We start from the raw sequence: 21,765 nt of genomic DNA, 5'->3' as shown, positions 1-21,765 counted from the left end.
TTATTGATTTTGATCATTAAAACGGAGTTAGATTTTTTTTTTTCATACCTATTGGTGTTTTGACATTCTTTGTGACCACACTTTAAATACACAACACTTATGTTTCTGTTATCATTTTGTTGAGTCTTTCTTTTGTGACTGAGTTATGGTTTATTTGCTTTGTTAGCTTTACAAGCACGTTGTTCAGATCGTGGAGAAGTTCATCAAGAGGGTATGTAATAAATAAACTGATATTCTTGTACTGATGATTGCTGTTATGGGAAGGTAAAGAATGAATGTGTTTCTTTTTTCCATCAGTGTAAACCAGATCTAAAGGTTGCTGGTCTCTATGTGGTTGACTCAATTATCCGACAGTCGCGTCATCAGTTCGGCACAGACAAAGATGTGTTCGGTCCGAGGTTTTTGAAAAACTTCACAGTTACATTTCAGAACCTTTTCCAGTGCCCAGCTGATGATAAGGTATTGAACAATTACGTCCAGTGATATTACAGCAAGGTGTTTCAGTGCTGGTGGATTTTATCAGTGCATTTTTTTGTTGAAATGTAGGGGAAGATATTGCGTGTGTTGAATCTGTGGGAGAAGAATGACGTGTTCAGCATGGACATCATTCAGCCGCTGTTAAACATGGCCACAGCTTCTGATCTACCTGTTGTGGAGAATGGAATCACAGCCACCGGTAAATAAGCACAAGAGTTAAATGTTGGCTTTTGTCATTATGCTTTACTCTAGGTTTTATATCAGTCCTTTTGAGTCAGAGTCTTTATATATTCACTAACATTCAGAAGTTTGGTGTTGGTGAGATTTCTCTTCAAATACAGTAAAAACCATCCTTCTATATTGAGAGTTAATCACTTGTATATGCGACTATATCTTCTCTCGGGACAACTTGATGTCTAATATTAGCCAGTGGCTATATACTCTTGATTTTATTCACCACGGTGTGAGTTGGATGCTAAGTATAAGTTTAGCACCAATATATTTTCACTCTCTGAACACACTGACTGAGTGCTTCAGAGTCCCACTCTCCGTCAAGGTATCTGTGCTGTTTTCAGTGTTTCTCAATGGATGCAAGTGCACCTGTGTTTGAAGTACTGTGAACTCTAGTGTAACGGTGCACGACTCCCCTTCATTTTTATGAGAGCAGAGAGAACGAGAGAGTCTTATATGCAGAATTGACGTGCTACATGTTAACAATATTCTTTGTTTTATTTTTCCTGTCAAAATAAGTAGAGCTCCTTTTGGATTTTTTCAGCTTTTAAGAACTGCCGGGTTCTCCAGTAGTGGGCGTGACTAATGTGCAAACTGAAATCTCATTGGCTGGTGCTCACCTATTATTGTCCCTGTTTTGATTTTTGCAAATAATATCAGTATAATTGTTCAGGTTCATCCCCCCCCCCCCACCAAGTTATATATATATATATATATATATATATATATATATATATATATATATATACATACAGAAACACTGAATGACCAATAAAAAGCACCACCACCAGTCTTAAATTCAGTTAAAATGTCTATGCATTCACACATGGTTACCATGTATTAATTCTAATTACCTTATTCAAAAATTTTTTTTGAAAGGTTTTATTTTGATGTGGCAGCATAAGCAATGGTACATTATCTAAAAACATATATATTTATTTATTTATTTATTTTTATTTATTTTTTTTACATAACGAAACAAAATAATGTAATAATATTAATAACAATAATAATTTTTACAATTCAGAGGAGGGTAGGTATGTACTTAAAGGGGGGGTGAAATGCACATTTTCACTCAATATCCTGTTAATCTTGAGTACCTATAGAGTAGTACTGCATCCTTCATAAATCCAAAAAGTCTTTAGTTTTATTATATTCATAAGAGAAAGATAGTCTGTACCGATTTTTCCCGGAAAAACACGACCGGCTGGAGGCGTGACGTGTGGGTGGAGCTGAAGAATCACGAGCGCGAATAGGCTTTTGCGTTGAGAGCATGTGGAAGCTGTGACATTACCGTGAGGGAAAACCCATCATCCAAAACAAACCATGGCTTACAGTCAGATTCAGCCGTTTATTTATGATCCAGAATCAGATACAGAGGCTGAAACTGAATGAAAGCAGCAGCAGCAACGACTCACTCCGAGCGGGGCTCGAACCCGGGTCTCTGGCATGGGAGGGGACGCACTAACAAGGAGGCAGAGATATTTGAAGCAGTTTTACTCACCGCCTGCGGTTCCAACGCAGGATCATGACCCTTTTTCGTTGGGATTGCATTATCCTTAAGAAATAAACGATACGCAAATCCATCGTCAAACTGGGCCTTGTGAACAAGCATCTTCGAAATGCAGGGGAACAAACACTTGCACAACGCCGTTGATGCTCTGTAAAAATAAACTCCATCCACTGGTCCCTTAATGCTGTTTCTCTTTTGGTAATCTGTGCAGGGTTGTCTTGCCCTGGCAACCAAAAACACACTTCTTTTGTGACTTTTCGCGACGCTCTCGCTCTGATCAGTGAAATGTCTGTGCTGCTCAGCCTCGCTGTACGGGAGCGCGCGCTCTTCCGGCAGAAGTGCCTCAGGACCCATATAAGGAAATTCCGCTCCATCTAACGTCACACAGAGCCATACTTGAAAAAAACTTTCCGAAACTTGTGACAAACCGGAAGGAGTATTTTGGGAACAAAAATACTCCTTCAAACGTACAACTTAATTTTTGAAACTTTGTCCATGTTTAGCATGGGAATCCAACTCTTTAACAGTGTAAAAACCTCAGTATGCATGAAATAGCATTTAACCCCCCTTTAATCAAACTCCATATTAATTTAATGTTAAGTGTTTGTTCTTGGTCTATGATGAAGACTGTGGGAAAAAGTCAGCTGGTTTCCGATGTGGAAAAGGTATCTAAGGGAGATTAATATTTTTCAGCAAGAAGGGAAGGATCATTTGTATTACACCTCCACAATGTCTGGTGGTACTGGCCTTACATATTCAACCCACTTGGAACAGACTTTTCTGAACACATTCTTTCAAAGACGACGGCAAAAAGTAATCTTTTCCATAACATACATATAATTTATTCACCCATTCTTATATGTGTGGGGTTCAGGAAACAACCAACTCCTTGTAAGTGCTTTTTTACCAGATGTTAAAAGGCCAAATAAGTATTTTTCAGGCCATCTTGTCTGGAAATCAGCATTTCCTAAATATAATGTGGAAAAGTCCAACGGCAGTGTAGTGTTAAAAATGCTTTCCACTGCTTTATGAAGCTCCGCCCAGAAATGTTATCATCACTGGGCACTCCCAAAATATATGCCAGTGATTGGCTTTCCGTCTGTCTCTAACATTTGGTGTCCCCTCCCTTAATATGTGCTTTCGGTTTCGGTGTAATAAAAAAATCTGATGAGGCACTTCCACCCAAACTCCAGTCATATGTGAGAGTCAGTACATTTCCATGTGAATTTACATACATCAAGCCACTCCTCATTTTATATAAAAAAAATGACCTTCTTTTTCCCATTTTTCTTGAAATATTCTGTAGAGTAAGTTTTTTTCCCCCTAAGACTTTTATAATGTTTAGAAATGGCATCCTTATTTAAATCACCTTGGTAAGCACCTGTAAATATCTTCAATATTGGGTCATCAAAGTCTGTTTTGTTTTTGATGTTGTTTTCAAAATGATTGAATAGCGGAGATATCTATAAAAGTCTGATTTCTCAAGGTATTGTCCTTTCTTCAAACTCTGCAAGTCTTTCAAATCTTCCTTTTCCATAAGAAAATTGAATGTTGTTTTTTCTTTTGAGGTACGAAATTTGAGACCCCAAATTTTTTTTTCTCATTCTATTTGTCTTGAATTCAGGGTTATAGGCACATCATTTAATTATTTGTAATTTACGATCGAGTTTATATTCTTTTATTGTATTCCACGTTTTTGTTGGGCTTGAATCAATGGGTTCTGCACATTATTTATAAATTTTCCCAAACTTTTATGTCCCAATACTGCTTAAATTAGGGGATCATTTATTATGGAAAATTCAATATATTTCCACCTAGCTTGGTATGTTGGATTTCATTTGTTGATTTAAAGATTTAGTCTGGGCTGAATAAAAAAAAAATCCCAAAAATGGGGTAGTGCCATACCTCCCTCCATTGGGAGCTTTAATGTCTGGAATTTAATCCTGGGCTTTTTCCCTTGCTAAATAAATCTGGAAAGGTAAGTGCTTGAAATAAATTGAGATAATGTGGAAGGATGTTCATCTTTATCAAATCAATTCTGTAAATAAAGCCAAGGAAAGAGAAGGCATTCCATCTATGTATATCATTTTTGATTTTTAAGTGGGTCAAAATTTACCCCTGCTAGTGTCGAAATGTCTTTTGAATATATTCCTAAAAATTCGGCTCCCAGTTGAGGACTTAAAACTTAAAGAATCAAAAGCCTTTTCTGCATCTAAACTAATTAAAAGAGCTTTAAGTTTGTCCTGTTGGATACAATTTAATGTATTTATATATATTATTATAATTTAATGTAATCTTTGAGAGATAAACCCAGTCTCACTGTAATGTTTTAGCTAGGGAAGAATATTTGCCAGTCTTTTGGCAAGGATGCTTGTATATAATTTGTAATCGACGCCCATGATTGAAATTGGTCCATTTTCATTTTGTTTTATTGTATATTTATATTGTAATAGATTTCAGATCCCTTATTTTATTTGAGTTATACAGTTGTTGTTTTTGTAGCTTCCTTGCCAAAAGTTTAGTTGATTCACAGCCTGATTCATAGTATTTAAATGCATATTTTACATATTTCATAAATATATATCATATAGTCAATATTTCTTCTGAAATCAATATTTTGCCCCTAATGACTGTTTTTAAATAATCCCATACTGTGGCTGAGTTAACTTCCCCATTATAATTTTCTTCAAGAAATATTCTTATGTCATCCTTAATTTGAGTTTGAAATTGAGGTTATTTATAATGCTTGTATTTAACCTCCAAAGTGTTCTTCCCGGTTATCTCTAATATGTACTGTGCAAAAGAGAGAGCTGCAGGATCAGAAAAATCAATGGATCCGATATCACAGCTTTGTATACTGTCTTGGGCTCTCTTTAAAGGAAACATATTAATCATTTTCACAATATGTAATGTAAGTCTCTGGTGTCCTCGGAATGTGTCTGTGAAGTTTAAGATAAAAATACTTTGCAGATCATTTTCATTTTGAAAATGCCTATTTTGAGTGGAAGCAGATGCACGCTGTTTTTGGGCCTGTGTCTTTAAATGCAAATGAGCTGCTGCTCTCCGCCCCCTTTTCCAGAATAGAGCTGCGGTCATTACAGCTCAGACCTGCTAAAAAACATCTGCTTTGGTTCTGATTATCATGTTTATCCGCTGAAATCATGCATTTTAAACCATAGAGTTTAAAGAGGGCACAGACAGAAAATGGCTGTCACAGCATGTGAGTACTAAACTAAGTTTTTCAAACAGAAGTTTATGATAAAAGCAGACAAGTTAAAAAATAGCCGATTATGTCGGTGAAGGTAATCTGCTAGGAAATCATGTTTATTTTAGATCTGTGTGGCAGTAGCAATATACAGTAAACCAATAAATCCACTGCTCTCTTGTCTCTTCTGAGGCTGGGACTCTATATAATGTTCTGTTCTCGTCTGTGCAGGCAGAACAGTTAGCATGTTTTGCTCAAACTTTCACCATGGCATTAGAGCTGGTACACCGTTGTCACTTGCGAAATCAAAATGACGGCACTGTGGGTATAAATTTACAGATTAAGGGGCGGTAATGTTATAATGAGATCTCTTTGCCACATCACCAAGGGAGCGAAATCTGATGCGCTCGTTTTCTCAGACGCTTGCAGAAAAAGGCTTACCAAAACAAAGTTATTGGGTTAATCTTTTTCATGTTTCCTTGGTTGGTAGATGCACCAGGGACCTGATTATAGCACTTAAAACATACAGTCGTGGCCAAAAGTTTTGAGAATTACATAAATATTAGTTTTCAAAAAGTTTGCTGCTAAACTGCTTTTAGATCTTTATTTCAGTTGTTTCTGTGATGTACTGAAATATAATTACAAGCACTTCATACGTTTCAAAGGCTTTTATCGACAATTACATGACATTTATGCAAAGAGTCAGTATTTGCAGTGTTGGCCCTTCTTTTTCAGGACCTCTGCAATTCGACTGGGCATGCTCTCAATCAACTTCTGGGCCAAATCCTGACTGATAGCAACCCATTCTTTCATAATTACTTCTTGGAGATTGTCAGAATTAGTGGGTTTTTGTTTGTCCACCTGCCTCTTGAGGATTGACCAAGTTCTCAATGGGATTAAGATCTGGGGAGTTTCCAGGCCATGGACCCAAAATTTCAACATTCTGGTCCCCGAGCCACTTAGTTTTCACTTTTGCCTTATGGCACGGTGCTCCATCGTGCTGGAAAATGCATTGTTCTTCATCAAACTGTTGTTGGATTGTTGGAAGAAGTTGCTGTTGGAGGGTGTTTTGGTACCATTCTTTATTCATAGCTGTGTTTTTGGGCATAATTGTGAGTGAGCCCACTCCCTTGAATGAGAAGCAACCCCACACATGAATGGTGTCGGGATGCTTTACTGTTGGCATGACACAGGACTGATTATAGCACTCACCTTTTCTTCTCCGGACAAGCCTTTTTCCAGATGCCCCAAACAATCGGAAAGGGGCTTCATCAGAGAATATGACTTTGCCCCAGTCCTCAGCAGTCCATTCACTATACTTTCTGCAGAAGATCAATCTGTCCCTGAAGTTTTTTTTTGGAGAGAAGTGGCTTCTTTGCTGCCATTCTTGACACCAGGCCATCTTCCAAAAGTCTAGGCCTCACTGTGGGTGCAGATGCTCTCACAGCTGCCTGCTGCCATTCCTGATCAAGCTCTGCACTGGTGGCACTCCGATCCCGCAGCTGAATCCTTTTTAGGAGACGATCCTGGCGCTTGCTGGACTTTCTTGAACACCCTGAAGCCATCTTTACAGGAATTGAACCTCTTTCCTTGAATTTCTCGATGAACCTATAAATTGTTGATTTAGGTGCAATCTTAGTAGCCACAATGTCCTTGCCTGTGAAGCCATTTTTATGCAGCACGATGGCTGCATGCGTTTCTTTGCAGTTCACCATGGTTAACAATGGAAGAACAATGATTTCATGCATCACCCTCCTTTTAACATGTCAAGTCTGCCATTCTAACCCAATCAGCCTGACATAATGATCTCCAGCCTGGTGCTCTTCAACATTCTCACCTGAGTTAACAAGACGATTACTGAAATGATCTCAGCAGGTCCTTTAATGACAGAAATGAAATGCAGTGGAAAGGTTTTTTTGGGATTAAGTTAATTTTCATGACAAAGAAGGACTATGCAATTCATCTGATCACTCTTCATAACATTCTGGAGTATATGCAATTTGCTATTATAAAAACTTAAGCAGCAACATTTCCAATTTCCAAAATTTATGTGATTCTCAAAAATTTTGGCCACGACTGTCACCTTTAAAAAAAAAAAAAAATGGCACAGTGGTTAGCCAGAAAAATAAAATTAAAGGTCATGTAACGCTGCTAAACAGAACAATCTTCTTTTTTTTTTTTTTCTTTTTTTTTTTTTTTTATACAGGTGTAATGCAATGGGTTTATGCAGTTTAAGGTAAAAAAAAAAAAAAAATACATTGTTTCTCAAAATTTTCACAAAGCTCATCTTTCTGAAAAGCAAGGTATGCGCTGATTGGCCAGCAGTCCAGTGCATTGTGATCGGACGATTGGCAGCTCGTTAGAAGAGCTACATGCATGAACTGCGTTCCGATTGATATTGTCCCTGTACAGTGTTCGTTACTCCCTACTCCCTGAGAAGGGGAAATCTGTTGAAGTTTACTTAACTTTCGAACATTCATTCATAGATTTGCGCTGTGCTGATGCCTGCAGCGTCTTCACACACAAAGTGGCATCCTATACCTCTATAAATAAATACAATTTGAATTAACGTCTCGCACACTTTAATGCCCTATGAATGGAACATATACACTCGTTTCGAGCTGGAATCATGATGACGTATCCGGTGATTTCCACTTCGCAGGGCACTAATGGTCGAATAGAACAATTGTCGTATGTAGTAAGAGGACTGGGATTGGGAAACGCTGCCTTATCATACTGTGACGCCATCCCAGTGTGACGAGACAAAAACAATATAACTCATAATAAATGAGGCATTTGTTGCATCCAGTGGGGCCATAATTGCTGATTATAAAGATTTGTTCTGCTTGTACATATTGCATTGCATATCGTGCCTAGTTAATATAAAACCATGTCTGCAAACTCTGCATTTGTAATCGGAGAAACGACAAACAACAAAAGCTACTCTACACTCATGAGTCATTAGTGGTACATTTTTTTTTAAATATGCAAATGTATTTCGTATTTACAGACTGAGTTAGAAGTGTCAGACTAGTTGTTACTGCCTCACTTCATAGAAACAGACACCGGCATTGTAGGCTACTCTCACAGGAAACAGTCCTCGTCCTCCGTAAAATGCGCTGCACACATCTAAATATTTGGGGTGAATACAAAAGTGTGTGAACGCACTACTTTCACTATTTATACTTCAAAACGTCATAGAGTAGTGCATAAGTACACTATTTGGGATGCACCTTAACATTAAGTATTTTGCGCAACCCTTTAAATACGTGTTATCAATAGAAACTATGCCTAGCATTGCACGTGTCAAACATTTTATCGTTAATATTAGTTGTTCTTTTTGCTTTTGTGCAACAGATAAATAACACTTTGTTTTAGACACTTTTAGATAATTTCTATTTTGTGGGAGTCCCGTGAATCTGTTTTTTTTCCCCCATCCCGAACACACACACACACACACACACACACACAAGTCTCTTCTTGCCAGCACTCGACCATCAAGAGTTGTTCCATGTTGTGTTGGTTCCTGCGTTACTCCCACGGGCGTACAGGTCTCTAGTCTCTGTTCCTTCTTTTGGGTATGCATTCTTTCTGAATTTTTGTCTGATTTTTGTCTGATTTTGTTAAGTAAAAAGAAATCAAATAAAAAGCTTTTTTCATAAACATTTTCATGCATTTTCATGCTTTTCCAGTGGCTGGTCAAAATGAAAAACAAAGCTTTGTTACTTTTTTTTTCTCTAGCAAATGTCTGTTGTACGTTGCTGCGGCTAATCATTTAGTAGTAGTTTACTCTGAAACACAAACTCAAACGCACATGACTGTGTGTTTTCAACGTATGCTTCTTATTTATTACGCCATTTATATGAAGGAAATCTCTTGTAACATGATAAATGTCTTTACTGTCATTTAATGTCTTTGCTGAATTTTATTGCATTTCTTACAACAACAACAAAATCTTACTGAGCCTAAACTTCTAAATAATAGTGCATACACTTGGACTATAACTTGTATCCTATTCAAACTAGCAGCCTGTTAAACTGCGGTTTTCATGTCTTTTCGTAGCTCCTCCAGCCATGCCAGTGCCAGTGGAAACAGCAGTGCCAGAGCCAGCACCTGCACCAGCTCCAGCGGTTGAGACGCCAGCAGTCCTGCCCTCTTTTCAGAACCCAGTGGCCCTTACTGCAGTCGCCCAGCTCCTCCAGGGCACAGGGGGCATCGAGGTAATCCAATCACTGCACTCAAACACTTCATGAATACTTTCTTTATGAAAATGTTTTGTTTTTCCTGTATTATTCCCGTAACTGATTATTAAGCATAATATTTTGAAGGAGTACAAAGGAGCAACCTGGCACAATGCTAAAGATATTACTTTTTAGAAATTGTAAATAAAACTAAATTTTTTAGAGTATGTTGTAGAAAACACTATTTCAGTCTTTCTACTTCAATTTTATTTCAAAGAATTGTTGTTTCTTTGTGAATTTTACTAGCTGTTTCTGAGTAAAAACTTTCAAAATACATACTATAGGTTGCACGTTTCCTCTCTTTTTCTCATCTAGCCTTTAGAAATGCTTGACTTTATCCAGTGTGTTAATGAAATGTGCTAAAATCTGCATTAGCAGGATGAAATTTCACTTTTCCAGTGTTGTTAATATTTGAAAATGATCAATGTAAGGTTACACTTATTACAGTTAATTGCAAAGTCATCGTTTCTAAATTTAAGCTGAAATATTACTAGAACTAAAACCGAAACACAAGTAATTTAAAGATATACTGAAATATAAAAAGACAAATCATATATATATATATATATTAATGAGAATATAAAATTCTTTGCATAATATTAACATAACACTGGTTGTGTGATAACTGAAATATTGATTTTGATATTTAATCTGATATGTTTGTGTCAGTTACAGCAGCTGATCCAAACTCTCCAGCAGGCTGGAGGGGTGGGGCTTCCACAGTCCACTGCCCCGCCCCCTGAGCAGAAACCATCACTAGCTAAGGTAAGCAGTCTGAGTGGTTCAGTTTGATGCTTTACAACTTTTGACACATCCTTGTATTTCTGGTTAGGGAATTAATAGTGGTATCTGTAAGATATCACCCTTATCTCGCTGGTCTTATGATAAATAGAAACCACAGAATGAATGCGTGGTTTAGAGCTTTTAATTCACTGCCTGCTACATTTTGTTTCTGGTACGACTCAGTCTCTGCTGGATCGATTTGATTATGATGATGACCCTGAACCTGAACCTGTGGAGGAAAAGACTGAACCACCTCCTGCTGCTCCCATTACCATGTAGGACATAATAAACTCTCATTCCTCCGTTCACATACAGTTAAATAATTTTTCTAGTATTTGAGTTAATATTGGAATTCTTTACAGAAACCTCCCACCAGAATTACAGCAAGCCCTGCAAGCTCATCTTCTAAGCCAAATTGCTAACCAGGTATTAACTTTGACCCACAGAACATATTATTACATACAAATAATGTATGTGATAATAATAAAAAGTGTTTCTTCATGTCCAGACACAGATGCAGGGTCAGATGGTGTCACAGGGTCAAGTGCTGTACCAGGATCAGATGGCACCTCAGGAGTTCCCAGCAATGGTTCAGACCCAAATACCAGATAATATTCCTCAAGGCTTTGATGAGTGTGTCATACAGCCCGGTATAACCCACCAGGTATAGAGCATCCTCTCTGCACCTTCACCAGATATTAATATCTCCCGTAACTCAGTGTCTTCACCAGTTGAAACTTAGATGAATTGTGAATTGTATTTTTTCCAAAAATCCATTTAATTTGAACTTTCCTTGATTCTGCTCATTGGTTAAATTTTAGTATTGAAAAACGTATCTTATTAGACTCCTGAAATTTTTACAACTCAACAACAATTAATGAAATTTTACAAAAAATATTTTTTTAAGGTTCTATGAAATGCATTTTTCCCCTAATTTTTCTGGATTCAATTTTAACCTGTTAAATGTCACCCCGTCCCGTATACGGGACGCCTACGTTGACTATACTATATTACAATCAAATCTAATCTAATCTTGACAAACTATATATCGTTGGAAAGGTCTAAGACTCCCAAATATATATTTTACCAATATTTTTTGTTAAACATTATGTAGGAAAAGTAATAGATGAATTTATGACAAGAGTGCACCCTCAGAAATCTACATTACAAAAGGAGCTTTGACCTTTGTTTAAAAAAAAGACTTCCTCGTTGCCTTTTTCTCTATCACATTTTAGAAATCATCAGAAGTTATATATCACTTGAAAACATAAAATCTCAAAATTCATCCTTCAAAACCCATTTTAAAATCAGACATTGCATTACCATGTAAATGGTACATCAAAATCATGTTACAAAATGTTTTCAGTCATGAATTATAAAAATTTAGGTTTGTATCATGCACATTCATGTCTATCTTCAAAAACGTGTGACAGTTAATGGTTTAATAATTGTATTTACCTTTTTTTTATAAATTTGATCAAAAAGCATACCTAATCAACTAAATTTATGAAATGTGAATATTTTTACAAGAATGCAGTGTTTTTTTTTTTTTTTTTTTTAATGTCTTTGAATTGTTTTTATTTATTTTGTTCATCATCAAAATGGTGGTAATCAAATGAAGCCACAAAACATTAACAACATGATTAATTTTTAAAAAATGTAATAAAGTACACACTACTAGTTGATTAGGTGTACTGCTCCACTTTTTGGATTTATTCATTCAAAAGTTTGGATTTCTGTGACATTCCGTGTTTTATGTAAATTCCATTTTTATGATCGTGTTCCTTTAATGTTTTCTGCCTAATGAAATTCACAATACATAAAATTCATACGCTGTCTTTGACTCATCATGTCAGGCTTCAGCTGAGAATGAACGCTCGGTGAGAGACGATGGGAGAGATCGAAGACACAGCAGACGGACGAGATCAAGGTATGTTTGAATGAATGCTCTTGAACATATAGTCTCTTAAAAAGATTGTGGTGTAATTTTCAAATGTTGTCTCTCCAGGTCTCCACAGAGACTGTCGTCATCACGCTCTGGAAGATCGCGGTCCGGTTCACGTTCCCGCCGAGAACGGTCGAGGTATCACCGCACGCGTTCCCGATCCAGAGAGCGGCGAGGCCGTTCCCCACAGGCGCGATCAGAGGAGAGGAGAGACCGGGAGAGAGACCGGGAGAAAGAGCGAGAGCGGCGACAGAAAGGACTTCCGTCTATCAAGAAGGAAACTCTTAGTGGTGAGAACACAACCTTATCTTATATAATTGTGCCTGAAACATGGAGGATTTATAGCTGTCTTATTTTAGCCCTGATATAAATGTTAGGTGTTAACTTACTGTCTTATTGTTCTGATATGCTTTTTGTTTTTATTGTTTCAGTGTGCAGTACTACATTATGGATCGGACAGCTGGACAAAAAGACTCAGCAGCAGGACATCATGAGTCTGATGGAGGAGTTTGGACAGATCGAGTCCATCAACGTGAGTATAGATCAGCCACATCACTGTATATCACCCTTTAAAATTTTCGTATCAGAATGATTTTTATTTTTTTTTCAAGGATGGTAAAGTCATATTAAAGAAAATATTTCAAATAAATGTTTCTATTCATCAAAGAGTCCTGAAAGAGTGTATCACAGTTTCTATAAAAATATAAAGCAGCACGACTGTTTTTAAAATGAAGAATGATTTCTTGAGCAGCAACACATCATATTATTATGATTTCTGAAGGATCATGTGACACTGGAGTAATGATGCTAAAAATTCAGCTTTGATCACAGGAATAAATTTCATTTTTTAAAAATGAACCCTTTTGCTAAAACCCTTCTAACTCTAAACATGTGAATTAGTATTATATGCATCACATACAGAGAAGGTCATCCCAGAATGCATTGGATTTTAAGTGTATTATAATACGGTTTTGTTTGCTTATCCACTTACTATTGTTAAATGTTGTATATGAGACTTGGATAGGTCTCTTACATGGTCACATTTCAGTTATGAAGCAGTCGTCTAAGTAGACATAAGGCTGCTCCCTAGATTTTGGAACCGTGCCTGTATGTAAAGCCTGCTGGGAAAATGTGCATCTCTTCCACTTTGAAAATTTGTCTCACAGGAATAAATGTGGATTAATTCTGCATTGGTGGATTTTTGTTTTGCCATGTATTAACTCTTAAACTAAAGTTGAACTGTTTTTTTTATACATATGTTTCGGTGTAGATGATTCCTCCCAGAGGTTGTGCCTACATTGTCATGGTGCACAGACAAGATGCCTACACAGCCCTGAATAAACTCAGCAGAGGGGTTGTTAAAGTCAACCAGAAAACTATAAAGGTACCGTTACCAACCTTTTCTTCATGTCGGCAGTTTTTATGAGTTAAGATGCCTGGTCAGAGTTATTACTTATTACATGACTCACTTGAATACATTTAGCATACACTTTTAGCAATTTGTAACAGAGCCAACAATACTGATAGTATGCAATGCTAAGTTTATTAGACAGCTAGATTAGGAAACAGTGCTTGAGTCTATATGCTTAGTCTCATAGCATTCTGTGGATGAATATAGATAGTATAATAATAGTTTGTATAATTGAGTTAAAGTCAGTTTACCACATAGCTATGCAAGTTTTATCTCTCTTACATCACTCTGCACATTTCTTCTCGTGTAATTATTTTAATGGGTAAGTAATAAATAAATTTTGCTAATCCTTGTTTTTAACTATTTATGTGAATAACTTTCCAGGCAGTTTCAAGGGTTGTGTTTGCTGTTGGATGACTTGCTTTGTTCCAGATCTTATGTTTGCATTTCTAGTAGCTCATTTTGAATCTATAAGTGGGCAGTTTTTTGACTTGTTGTCCTTGATCAGATCGCATGGGCATTGAATAAGGGCATAAAGACGGACTTGAAGAAGTTTTGGGATGTGGAGCGGGGTGTCACGTATATCCCATGGGATAAAGTGAAAGCCGATGATATTCGAAGTCTTCAAGAAGGAGGCTTGCTTGATGTTGAAACACTCAAACCAGGTAAAACCTTCCACAAATTGCTTTTCTCTAGCTTCTAGTTCATTCATTAATACCGTTTTATGTAATTTTGAAGGACCTAACATGATTGTATGTGACTCTTCTTGTTAACATAATTTTTTTATTTGATCTTTAGAGTGGAAAAGTGTTGTGGCCAATCCGGCTGTGCCAGTAACAGAAGGACCTGAAGGAAAACAGGAAGAGGGAGCTGCACTACCAGCGGTATCACAGGTAAAATATGAGGGGTTTCCTACAGACCTCCTCAAGGGTGTTCAGTGTCTCAGTCAAACATTCTGCTCTTGTTTTGTCACGTCTTTGGCATATGGGAGGCAAACAGTGTTTCTGTGTTCTTTGCTTTGCACTGACGGTTTACTGGTGCATGGTTGCCATCACTTTTGGCAAATGAAGAGCCATAGAGTACAAAATAAAACAAGGTTAGTGTCATGACTGTCTAGTTTTCTTTCCGTGTTTCAGTGGCATCGCTTTCAGTGACTGTATTTGTCACAACACGGTCACTGCTGTTCTGTAGTAGAGCTGTTTTTGCATAAATGTGTGTCTGTATTTAGCCAATTCATGAAGGTTGACTTGTTGCACACAGTCTCAAAGGCTCTTCTAAATCAGTCGTGTGTTAGGTTGCTTTTTAAGAAACTTTGATACTTCATTGAAGATTTTTGACTTACAAATGTTTTATTTAGATTGCTGCTTAAAGCAATATATCACCCAAAAAATAACATTTGTTTACTTGTCTTCAGGCCATGCAAAATGTAAATGAGATTTTTTTTTTTTCATCTAAACTGGGAGAGTTTGGAGAAATGTTGCATTACATCACTTGCTCACCAATGGATCCTTTGCAGTGAATGGGTGCCGTCAGAATAAGAGTCCAAACAGCTGATAAAAACATCACAATAATCCACACCACTCCAGTCCATCAGTTAACATCTTGTGAAGTGAAAAGCTGCTTTTTTGTAAATCTAAGAAGTAAATTAGTTGTTTCAGAAGATTGGACTCTTATTCTGACGGCACCCATTCACTGCAGAGGATCCACTGTTCAGCAAGTGATGTGATGTTACATTTCTCCAAATCTGTTCCCATTAAGAAACAAATTCATCTATTCTTAGAAATGACAGAGAACCCCAGAGAGACCATGCAATATTAATTGTCTTGTTTTCTCAATCCCAACTTGTTTCTTATGATCTTGACATGGAAACACAATTTCTTGACAAAAAGTATTATATAGCAGTAATAAACTGCCACCAGATAAGTTATCAATATTAAATGTCATTCTCATATAATTAGCCTCAAATAGTATAATTTCATTGTTTAGTTACTGTATAAAATGAAACACACACAAAGAGAGTGCCTTATAAATAAATGAACTTTGTTAGATGGATTAAATTTTAAACCCTTTCAAAGAGAATATGCACTGTGAACACAACACGGGTTGGCACATGGGCTGTTTCTCTTCAGATGACAGTGTCTGACCATTAAAAGGAATTTATCGATCTATGCTGTATCTACAATCGACATTCACTGGCACTTCACATGCATGCAGTCCATAAAACACTGAAGCTTATAGACGTGGCCAGGAACCAAAGGTTTAGGATTCACTTTCAGAGGGAGACCAGACTTGTGGTGCATCACTGGCTCATTTAGACAGAAGGCGAAAGAACAGTTGCTGGAAAAATGCAAAAAAGGACAAAAGGTGGGTTCAGGAAATATTTGAGTTTTATTTATTGTTAACACTTTAGCTTATGTCAGATTAAAACTTTTGCATGTAGAATGAAATGTGGCAACCTACTCAAATGTATATAATTTTAAATAAAATTTTCTAGTGATTATAAACTTTCTAGTTTCACTACAAGCTGCATGGCAACATGTAAGATGGAAGACGTATGCGTCGCGTGTGCACCTCTGGGAAATATATGAGCATTTCCTTACTTTAGCCAAGGAAAACCAGTCTCCACTTGGTTTATTTCGAAATCCTCCAAAGTTTTTTCTTTACAAATCCTCGTTTTGTGCTTCTAATTCTTTACCAGCATTTTTTGTTCTCTCTCCGTGCTCGTCACTAATCACGCAGCGCTGATGTACTGTAATATAAGCCTAAACGTCTTCTGGTTCCCAACAGTCAGCAGAAGTGAGAAAAAAAGTGTTTATTTTGTTTGAAATCTGGATGTTTATCTTACAAAAACACATGGATTCACCACCGGGGGTATTTATTCACCTCCCAGAGCCGTGTGAGGGATGTTTTATTACAGATTGGAACACTTTATTTCACGTCTTCTGAACTGTTGACCACAAACACCCGTTTACCCCCACTGAAGAGCGAGGAAAATTTTTAATAAAACTTCGATTGGATTATTCTTGAAAGAAGAAAGTCACATACACCTAGGATGCTTCAAGGGTGAGTAGAAGATGGATGAATTTTTATTCTCCGGTGAAATAACCTTTTTAAAACCAGATTTTCTGCAGACATTAGGCTCTTGGTTGTACAAATTGGTTAGTAAAAATAAAACTTAATTCAAACTACACTCTTAAAAATAGCAGTTCTTTATCTGCAACTATGGTTTCCTGAAGAACCTTTGACATCCGTCCATTGTGCAAAAGGTTATTTATATTCTTAAAAAGTCCTTAATTTTAAACCAGTGGCTCCTAATTCCAGTACTACAGAACAACACGTTTTGTATGTCTGCCTTATTTAATATCATTGAATCAGTTGTTGCAAATAAAGTAGACATACCAAATGTTTAGGTCATTCCTCACATAACTCAGCAGACAGCTCAGAGGCGCTTTGTACAAACTAATAATGAAACATTTGAAATGACACAACGATGAATTTGTCTTGTGCACTCTTCTGTGCTTCTGCTGCTTTTGAATGGAGTGAAATCAACAAAGGTGGTGCTGGACTTTGGATGTCCGTCTGCTTTGCCGTTCTACGAAGAACTCTAGTTCTGGGAAGGTAAACAATCAATGTTTGCTGAGCTTCACTCAACCTCAGAAACCCTATTCGCACGGGATTAGTACGACATGGTGACCTCCAGTCATTTGTAATAATTTCAGAGGTTGTCTGTGATCTTAATCCCGTGTGAATTGGCCATGTTTGTAATTTGTAAAGTAAAAATTCCCCTGCAAAAGTCGTACCATATTTCGCCGAATACCGGGGTCCTGTAATTATATTAGTCCCGTGCAAATCGACATCTGTGATTTGGCCAGCATTTGATGGGTCGTATTATCATTTTTCGGTATTTTTATTTCCTGTGCGCCTTTTTATCCATCTTTCGTGAAGAATGGAGCTGCGTTGGAGTGTTTGATAATATTTTGGGTGTTGTCACATCACTACACCATACAATTTGCAGAAAGAAAAAGCTGAAAAGGTTTTGAGGTTAATGTGATCCAAATAAATCAAGCATAAAGCTTGGGATATTATTTTAACCTGGCGAAATGTAAATGACACCGCGCAAGAAACTATATTTCTTTTCTTTCTTGTTTTATCCATCTGGACCATGGAACAGGACTCTCAAAGCCTTGACCTCCGGGTATCCAGTAAAGTCAGTAAATTCGAGTAAAATCACAGGCTTGGCTTATCCCGTTCGAATGCACCACACGAAATACAGGTGCGGGGAGGTAATCTCAAAATCACACAAGGTATCTAGATAATATTAATCCTGTGCGAATAGGGCTATACACAAGGAAAGATAACAGCTCAATGCCAGATGAATGAAGTTTCACTGTTGTTGAAATCTAGTTTAGTGGAATGTTTGGATTTTTCACTTAAATGGCAAAGCAATGCTATGCATTGCAAACTTTTAAATGTCATTTTCGTTGTTCAGTCTGTTGGATTCAAATCAGAGTATGAAATGCGTACACCTCGTTGTCGAAACAGCAGCAATGACGCGTAGATTGGAGAGATGGAACATTATCTCCGCTGATCGACTACAGCGATGGCCTTGTGCACCCGTGGATTGAGTCTTTCATACAGCATCACCAAATGGTGATTGGTTGGAATCGGCTGGAATCATTTTCATCGGGCAACCAGGATGTCTGATATTCTGGAGCGTCTGCTCTTTGCCTCGAAGGAACCTGAGATTTGGTAAGGTGAAATTCTCTTACTTGACTTCGTTTTAACCATTGGCTTTAGGCCATGCTTTAACACAAAATCTGACTTTCAGTTGATTTAAAAAACTAAATGGTTTTCTGTAAAATGACAGCTAACATCTTATCTGCCAATGTATTCGAAGAGTTTTGTCAAATTCTTTTTTGCAAGTGTTATCTTAATATTGTTTTCTAAGTCTATGCTAAAACAATGGTTGTTAACTGGCATCAGTGGTTCCATTTAAATTAAATTAAAATAAAAAATGTAGAACCTTTAACATTATTGGAAACCTTCCATTCCATTTTATAGAACCTTTAAAATGTTTTTCATGCACACAAAAAAGGTTCTTTTAAGAATGGTTCAGTGAAAGGTTCTTTGGAGAACCAAGAATGGTTCTTCAATGGCATCACTGCAAAAACACTAGAATGCTGTTCTAGTATGTGAACCAATAAATAATGCTTTATCTCGCCTTTGGCCGTCCAGTTGAATTAGGATTCAAGAAAAAGATGGTTGGTCACAGTTGATACTGCATTCATTGCTCTCCTGTCTATACCGCATGGATTTATTGTAAACTGCACATTGACAAATTTAGCATAAAAGCCAGGTATTATATTCATATAGGAAATCTGCACAATTTACATCCTAGAAATATAATCATAGTTACATAACTTAACTGGTATAAAGAAGTCATGAGACTTTTTGTTACAGAGATTCTTAACATGGTTAAGGCATTTTTATAAAAGGCAATTTATTAGCTTAAGAATACTTAACATTTTTAATGCACTTAACACAATCTAATTTGACATGGCAGGTTTATTGTGGTCTGAGTCTTCTGTGGTGCAAAAATGATTTTGACACTTAATTAACACTTAATTTCTGAATTTCATTGCATTAGATTTAAAATATCAAATCTGATGTCATTTGTACACACATTATTCTAGAGCTATTCTTACTTTTCTGAGCTTTTTACCGTAATTATTTTTAACTAACTGGTCTATTTTTTTTTTTTTATTGGATCTGTGATGTCAGACATTTTTACATTATTTGTCAAAAAATCGAGGTAGAATTTATCTTGAAACGATTTTCACTCAGAGATGATTTATTTGAGAAATGATTACGGTTATGTGATGAAGTACATTTGTATATACAATTGTCTGAAAACATTCTGTGGCCACTTTATCTCCTACGAACAAAATGCAGTTTTACCCAGACATGATACAGTGATCTTAATGCATCTGTCACTGAACTTTTTCAGGAAATGAATTTTCAGGCTTATAAAATGTTAATAAAGCGACAGCAACATAATACCCCTAATAATAAAGTGCCTTAGTTCATAAGTCTAATTGTGTTTATGATTGCATAGCAGCATAACTTATTATTAAATGCATTATTATTGAATTTCTGTATTTAATAGTGAATATGCTGATACAGGAATTTGTCTATCTCACTGCGGCTTCAAACGTGGCTCATCCTTTTTATGGATAAACTAGTTCAAACTATATATACTGTTGGTTAATCTACAGCGTTTTAGGGTTTTTTTTAGGGGCACTTTTAATAACTTAAGTCCACTGGGGGGGACTAATTCCTGCATAACTCCTGCTTATTATATTTAATTATAACTATATATATATACATACACACACACATAAACACGTTTATGGTACATTACTATATATATTATTCCCGACACCTGGAAGGCAGTTTAGGGTTATTTCAGTGTCTTGCTCAAGGGTCTTATCTCACTCATGGGACTGAGTGTGTAAGAGAGTGCTGGTTATTCACTCCCCCATCGACAATCCCTGCTGGACCTGAGTTTCGAACCCACAACCTTCTGGTAACAAGTCAGACTCTCTAACCATTAGGCAACGACTGCTGCTAAAATGCTGGGAACGATGGCAAGAGACACCATTTCTCTGTGTGTCAGCCTCTGTTGTGGAATGTCAATGAATGCTTTCTTATAATTTATAAAGCAGAGCTTTAAAAAACATTTTTTACTTTAAAATGTTGTATTCTAATGCTCCTTAAGTGTGTTGTCAGGGTATTTGAAGTCTAACCACCACCTGAGTTCTGGAATATATATATATATAAAATGTATATTTAATTTAACAGCTAATGTTAATATATTTAAATAACTGCAGTTCTTATATAACATTATGTAACAAACTTTAAAGATTCTGCAAAACCAAAATTCACTTTTACGTGGCATTTGCATTTCAATGTGTCTTAGCAGTGTGAGGACACAACTACCCTACAATGATAAAAATCCGTTCACTACTTTTTTCTTTTTTTATCGCTGAAAAACCCAAAACGGTCTCTATCACATAATTTCTGAGCAGTATGATGTCATGTTGCTTAAGCCCCGCCGAGGAACGCTGAAGGACTATCCCGTATTATTATATTTCTGCCATCAGTCAGTTGTATGCGGTCTGGCATTTTCTCTGCGCTAGAGCTGCTGATTTAATCAATCAAACTTTATTTATGAAGCACTTTAAAAATACGAAAGTGGACCAAAGTGCTATACAGAAAAAAAATAAAATACAACTAAAACACATTAAAATAGCATAGAAAGCTTAAATAACCAAATATCAACATCTGGTGTAAAAAGCCAAGGACAAGGGTCTTTTAAAAGATTCCATAATTTAGGAGCTGCTAAAGCAAAGGCATGGTCCCCTCTAAGCTAACGCTTTGTTTTGGGCACATTCAGGAATAGCTGATCAGTTCACATGAGAGAATGGGTGCTCATGTAAGGGTGTAGCAGCTCAGAAATGTAGGGTGGAGCAAGACCATTTTAGGGATTTAAAAATGGACAGAAGAATTTTAAATTGAATCCTAAAATGCATGGGCAGTCAGTGAAGTGAAGCTAAAATGGGGGAAATTAGCTCCTATTTATGTATTCCAGTTAAAAGCATTCTGCATCAGCTGCAATTAGGCAACAGAAGACTCACTAACTGCCATGTATAGTGCATTACAGTAATCCAGCTGAATGGTAACAAAGGCATGGATTACCATCTCAAAGTGTTGCTTTGTATGATATGGCTTAATTTTGGCCAGCTGCCTCAATTGGAAAAAATCTCTTATTTAATTACTTCTCCGATCTGACTGTAAGGCTTAAGATTCAAGTAAATTTTCACCCTTAAGTTAGTGATGGTTGGCTTGAAATCTGGCTATACTCTTCATAACGATAAAATAACAATCCATGCTTCCTGA

At 36.7% G+C, this 21,765-nt stretch overlaps 1 protein-coding gene across 1 annotated transcript in view; it reads left to right on the top strand.

The window, feature by feature from the left end:
* scaf4b (SR-related CTD-associated factor 4b) overlaps positions 1–21,765 on the top strand; it is a 34,160-nt gene that overhangs the window by 3,625 nt on the left and 8,770 nt on the right. Inside the window, exons 3-16 of the mRNA XM_026281675.1 lie at positions 167–211; positions 298–459; positions 547–676; positions 9,489–9,646; positions 10,337–10,432; positions 10,634–10,725; positions 10,813–10,876; positions 10,959–11,114; positions 12,307–12,380; positions 12,459–12,685; positions 12,827–12,927; positions 13,666–13,779; positions 14,315–14,471; positions 14,605–14,699. Coding sequence (XP_026137460.1) covers positions 167–211; positions 298–459; positions 547–676; positions 9,489–9,646; positions 10,337–10,432; positions 10,634–10,725; positions 10,813–10,876; positions 10,959–11,114; positions 12,307–12,380; positions 12,459–12,685; positions 12,827–12,927; positions 13,666–13,779; positions 14,315–14,471; positions 14,605–14,699 — 1,671 coding nt within the window. The remainder of the gene's footprint in view (positions 1–166; positions 212–297; positions 460–546; positions 677–9,488; positions 9,647–10,336; positions 10,433–10,633; positions 10,726–10,812; positions 10,877–10,958; positions 11,115–12,306; positions 12,381–12,458; positions 12,686–12,826; positions 12,928–13,665; positions 13,780–14,314; positions 14,472–14,604; positions 14,700–21,765) is intronic.

Source organism: Carassius auratus, chromosome 15 (genome assembly GCF_003368295.1).
Source record: "Carassius auratus strain Wakin chromosome 15, ASM336829v1, whole genome shotgun sequence".
Lineage (NCBI taxonomy): Eukaryota > Metazoa > Chordata > Actinopteri > Cypriniformes > Cyprinidae > Carassius > Carassius auratus.
The sequence above is the reverse complement of the archived record's forward strand: the minus strand, read 5'-3'. Positions and strand labels throughout refer to the sequence as shown.